General features: G+C 47.0%; 1 protein-coding gene and 1 pseudogene across 1 annotated transcript; both read left to right on the top strand.

The window, feature by feature from the left end:
* Positions 1-279: 279 nt before the first annotated feature.
* Positions 280-959, top strand: LOC103638952 (cortical cell-delineating protein-like). Its single transcript, XM_008661739.3, has one exon. The coding sequence runs from the start codon at positions 377-379 to the stop codon at positions 764-766; it is 390 nt and encodes a 129-aa protein (XP_008659961.1). The 5' UTR covers positions 280-376; the 3' UTR covers positions 767-959.
* A 1735-nt stretch (positions 960-2694) lies between these two features.
* LOC103638953 (cortical cell-delineating protein-like) lies at positions 2695-3150 on the top strand (annotated as a pseudogene).
* The last annotated feature ends 2389 nt before the right edge of the window (positions 3151-5539 follow it).

Raw genomic sequence — 5539 nt, 5'->3', positions numbered from 1 at the left:
TGCCGAGTGTTACACTCGGCAAAGCCTTTGCCGAGTGTTTTTAAGGCTTCGCCGAGTGCTTCCGGCACTCGGCGAAGCTATTGATTCCGGTAGTGATCTCCCGCTAATTAACAACCGGCGTGTTCAGATACAACTATGCAATGATTAGATCGATCGAATCACACACACATGCATTGGAGCATTCATGTGCGAATGCCGCCAATAAAGCACGAAAGCATCTCCCTCCGCACCATCCATCAGTTATAAAAACCATGCCAAACACCCTGTGAAAACCATCCCAAAGAGCACGCAGCGCAGCACTGAGGCACCACTTCCTGCACTCACTGCTAGCTGCTCACACCGTAGTAGTAACAGTCCATCACCCCAGGCACCACCAATGGCTCCCAAGGTTGCGCTCTTCCTTGCCCTCGGCCTCCTCTTCGCTGCCGCCGCCCATGGCTGCGAACCCTACTGTCCTGGCCCAGTCGTCCCAACGCCGCCAGTCGTGCCGACGCCATCGTCGCACAGTCACGGGCGCTGCCCGATCGACGCGCTCAAGCTCAAGGTGTGCGCCAACGTGCTCGGCCTCGTCAAGGTCGGCCTGCCCCAACACCAGCAATGTTGCCCGCTGCTGGAGGGGTTGGTGGACCTCGACGCCGCACTATGCCTCTGCACCGCCATCAAGGCCAACGTCCTCGGCATCCACCTCAACGTGCCCCTTAGCCTCAACCTTATCCTCAACAACTGCGGCAAGATTTGCCCAAAAGACTTCACTTGCCCCAACTAAGCTTGGGATCTCTTGTGTGCTCCATCTCGTGATTATATTTACAAGCATGTTGGCCTCTTGCAATATTAGCGAATAAGTTTGTCGTTTCAAATTCTTTCGCTGTACCTTTGACGATTGTATTTGTGTGGAGTTATATTTGAAATTTTAATGATCAATAAGAAATATTCGTGTTTTTTATTTTGAGAAAAAAGGAGATATGAATCATTCAGTTTCAGTGAACTCATATGCATTATGACTACATTTTCTTGCCCGTCTACAGTCGTTCTAAGTCAAAATTTCCAAAGTTTAAATAATTTTTAGAAACACACACACCAGCATGTTCACTTGGACAGGAGCTGATTTGGGCAGTGGCCACTAGCACATATAATGATGTAGAGAGAGGGCTAGAGAGGAGAGTCTAGGCTAGAGGAGCGGGCGTAGCACACGATAGCGGTTGTTGGAGGTTCTCTTTGATCCAAGGTTCTCAAGTCATTAATTTGTCAAAAAAATTCTAATTCTGTTTCAGGTATATTGAAGGGTTGACCAAGTACACCTTCGAACGAAAATAATACTCGAGTAGTGCGAGCATGAAAACGAAGCTAAGAAGCTTCGGTTCGGTGTTTTGGTTACACAACGAAGGATCAGTAAGAGGAAGCGATAAGATCTTCAAGGCTTGGACAACATGTCTAATGATGGAAAATACTTTTATACCCTTAAAATATCTTGTAGTTTGTGTGTATAGGACTGAGGACATGATTGCAATTTTCGTGAAGTTGTACCCCACCACTATAAATAGAGGTACAATGCACAGGGGACACTTTGTATAAGATCTTCGAGGCTTGGACATGATTCTGTGAACTCTGTGATGTATATGTATTGATTATATGATATATGTTTGGTTTGTTTGGATGGAATAACAAAAACAAATAAAAAAGGGGTATTCTGGTCACTTTGCCAAGTGTCATGACCATAGCACTCAGCAAAGAAGACACACCTAGGACCGATAAAGCTTCTTTATCGAGTGTTATGGCCGAGGCACTCAGAAAAGAAGCAACCTTTGTCGAGTGTCTCCTAATGCACTCGGCAACGAGACTGGCAAAGGGGCCCACTCGTGCTCTATTTGTCGAGAGCTAGTCTAGCAGACACTCGACAAAGAGGGAGCCTTTGCCGAGTGCCTCTTGAAGCACTCGGCAAAGGGACTTGCAAAGGGGGGCCATAGAGGCCTTCTTTGTCGAGCGCTAATCTAGTAGACACTCGACAAAGAGGGAGCCTTTGTCGAGTGTCAGGGACGGACACTTGGCAAAGTCTCCTTCACCGTCACTTGGCGCCATTATGGTGACTTTTCTTTGCCGAGTACTTGGTGGCACTCGACAAAGGCTTTGTCGATTGCCCGACAAAAAGTACTCGGCAAAGAAGCCAGTGCCAATCACTAGCGGAAACAGCTTCTTTGCCGAGTGTCTGAAGCACTCGACAAAGCCTGAAAGACACTCGACGAATGCTTTGTCAAGTGTGACACTCGACAAAGAAAGCTTCGCGAACTGTACATCGGCAACGGCTTCTTTGTCGAGTACTTTTTATCGGGCACTCGACAAAGACTTTGCCGAGTGTCACCTGCTACTCAGCAAAGAAAAGTCGCCATCACGGCGCCAGGTAACAGCGACGGAGTCTATGCCGAGTGCCCACAAAGTGACACTCGGCAAAATAGAACATATAGGTCTACATACTGTAGAAACAAACCACAAAAAGTTTGGTTGCAAAAGAATAAAATAAAAATATTCTTTACCGTGTGTCTAGTTTAAGCACTCGGCAACGCTTGTTTTGCTGAGTTTATGCTGGGTGACACTCGGCAAAGATAACGGTCGTCAGTTATAGACGACTGCTAGCGGCCCTTTGCCGAACGTCGCTCTTCGCCGAGCGTTTGCCACTCGGCAAAGAGCACTAAGGCACCACTTCCTGCACTCACTGCTAGCTGCTCACACCGTAGTAGTAACAGTCCATCACTAGGCATCACCAATGGCTCCCAAGGTTGTGCTCTTCCTTGCCCTCGGCCTCCTCTTCGCTGCCGCTGCGCATGGCTGCGAACCCTACTATCCTGTCCCAGTCGTCCCAACGCCGTCAGTCGTGCTGACGCCGTCGTCGCACAGTCACGGGCGTTACCCGATTGACACACTCAAGCTCAAGGTGTGCGCCAACGTGTCGGGCCTCATCAAGGTCGGCCTGCCCCAGCACGAGCAATGCTGCCCACTGCTGGAGGCGCTGGTGGACCTCAACACCGCACTGTGCCTGTGCACCACCATCAAGGCCAACATCCTTGGCATCCACCTCAACGTGCCCCTTAGCCTCAACCTCATCCTCAACACAACTGCAGCAAGATTTGCCGAGAGGACTTCACTTGCCCCAACTAAACTTGGGATCCCTTGTGTGCTCCATCTCGTGATTGCAATATTAGCGAATAAGTTTGTTACAGATTCTTTCGCTGTACCATTGAGGATTTTGTTTGTGTGGATTTGTACTTTAGATTTTAATTATCAATAAGAAATATTCACGTTTTTTTTATTTTGAGAAAAGGAGCTACAAACTATTATGTTTTACACTTTCAATAAACTCATGTGCATTATGACTACATTTTCTAGAGTGTTTGAATTTATTCTAAGTTAAAATGTTGTAAGTTTAACTAATGACTAGAAAAACACATCAACCACAATAGTAAAATAGGAAATTTTTTACGGCCAAAGTCGTCGGACATAAGCCCTAATCCGTTGGAAATAGCTTATTCTCGACGGTCGAAAGCTTATGTCCGATGATCCCTCGATCGTCAGGGGCGGGCCCAGGATTTGGACAATGGGTATTCAAAATTTTACTAGAGCAAAAAATGTTTTGATAGCCTAAAATCTATCCTAGTAGCCTTAGTCATATATAATGGATGGCCTAAAGCCTATTAGAGTGGCCTTTAGATATATATCATTGATTCGCAGGCACAGACGAGCAGCTTCTTCCCTTGAACCTCGACGAGCAGCGCAGCAGGCGTCAAGGTCGGGCCATCGCCCCGCCCCCGGCACGGTAGTCCGACTTCGTGGCTCCTCTGCTCCTGCAAACCCGCGCCGGTGCGTCGCCACTAGAGGTTGAGCCCTTGAAGCGTTGAAGGAAGCGATGAACCGAAGGGCAGCCACCAAGCCATGGAAGACAGGGCGCTGGTTGGCTCGTTCAATGGGCCTAATGCTCTAATGCGCTACGCGTTAGGGAAAAATAAGGCCTATAATGCGAATTTGATATCAAAAGTGCATATTTTATGTTTCTTTAATATTTTAGTGTATATATCTTAAGTATATATGTATACCTAATTTTTTTGCCAAAAATAATAGGTATTCAACTGAATACCCTTGCTACTATGTGGGCTCACCCCTGTCGGTCGTAACAGGTCGGAAATAAGCTTATTTCCGACGGCGGCCGTCGGAAATACCTTATGTTCGGACATAATGCTATTCAGCAAGGATAAAAAACCTATTTTTGTAAATATCTGACGTTTACAAAAAACACAACTTTCACACACACACACTCACATATATATATATACAGATTTCATATGCAACCACATATTCACATTCACAATTACATTCACAAAGATCAAATCACATAAGCATTCATATTCTCAAACATCACCTCACATTCACAAACAAATAGTTCCAAATAGTTGCGACAAGTCTTTGACATCAACATATAGTTCCAAATCAAACACTAACATAGTTCATATACTATGTGCACTTGCACCTGGACGAATTTGGACCCCGACCGGGCTGGCGGGCTGTCTCTAGATCCTAGCCCATATACTAGTAATGTATAAAGGGCTAGAGGATATATAGTATAGGGTACAAGAGTAGACGGAGCACGACGACGGTGGCACCCTTTGTCTCGTCCACTACTCAGTGTCCGCCGTCCTTCGCGTAGCCAAGATTTTTTAGAGGGCCAACACATATGTAATTATAGTTATAATATAAATAAATAAAATATATGTATATGTATAATATATAGCAGTCACTAGTCATAATAATTAACACATATACACTAAGTATATAATAATATCTACACTACTCTATTAAGAACCTAACGTAGGCGCATGACGATACCATGGTCCATGGCTACACCCCGCGCTCCCCCTAACCATACTATCATCTCCCCCACTCCACGTTCATGCGATCGTCTCCCCCACTCTCCTACCTCTTAGATGTCGGCGCTACCCACCCCTGTCCACCATGCACCCCGCGATGCCCGTCACGAAGACCCCCTCCCCCTCGCGTCCCTCGCACTTGCAAACACAGCACGTCGCCTACGCCCGCCTCGGCCCCGATGACACCGACGCCATCCCCATCCTCGAGCGACACCATCCATTGTGCCCTCCATCATCATGCCGAGGGAGGCGCCTGCCCCTACTGCCGAGGAGGCAACCCTTCCCCTTCTCGTCGACTTCCATTCTCCACCGTGTTCCCTCCTTTGACTCCTCGAGTCCTCCCGTTTGTGGCCCAAGCCCGATTGAATTGCCGTCACTGTTACTCGCCTTAGAGAAGAGAAGGAGGCGGTCGCTGCACTGAACCGGTGCCACCCCTGTATGGTCCTCCAGCACCGATCAGTACAACAACCTTCCTTGATTTGATTGGTTGGATCTACGGAATCCTACCCTAGGTTTGATTTGATCTGTAGATTTTTTATTGGTTTGATCTATAGAACTCTACCCTAGGTTCAATTTGATTTGTTGATTTTAGGGATTTTGTTTAGGGTTTGATTGATGGCAATGAAGAG

This window comes from Zea mays, chromosome 9, assembly GCF_902167145.1.
Source record: "Zea mays cultivar B73 chromosome 9, Zm-B73-REFERENCE-NAM-5.0, whole genome shotgun sequence".
In the NCBI taxonomy this organism is placed as follows: Eukaryota; Viridiplantae; Streptophyta; class Magnoliopsida; order Poales; family Poaceae; genus Zea; species Zea mays.
This window is presented reverse-complemented; position numbering and strand designations above follow the sequence as displayed.

Coding starts and splice junctions, on each gene's coding strand:
- LOC103638952 (XM_008661739.3), top strand. CDS start 377: ATGGCTCCCAAGGTTGCGCTCTTCCTTGCCCTCGGCCTCCTCTTCGCT.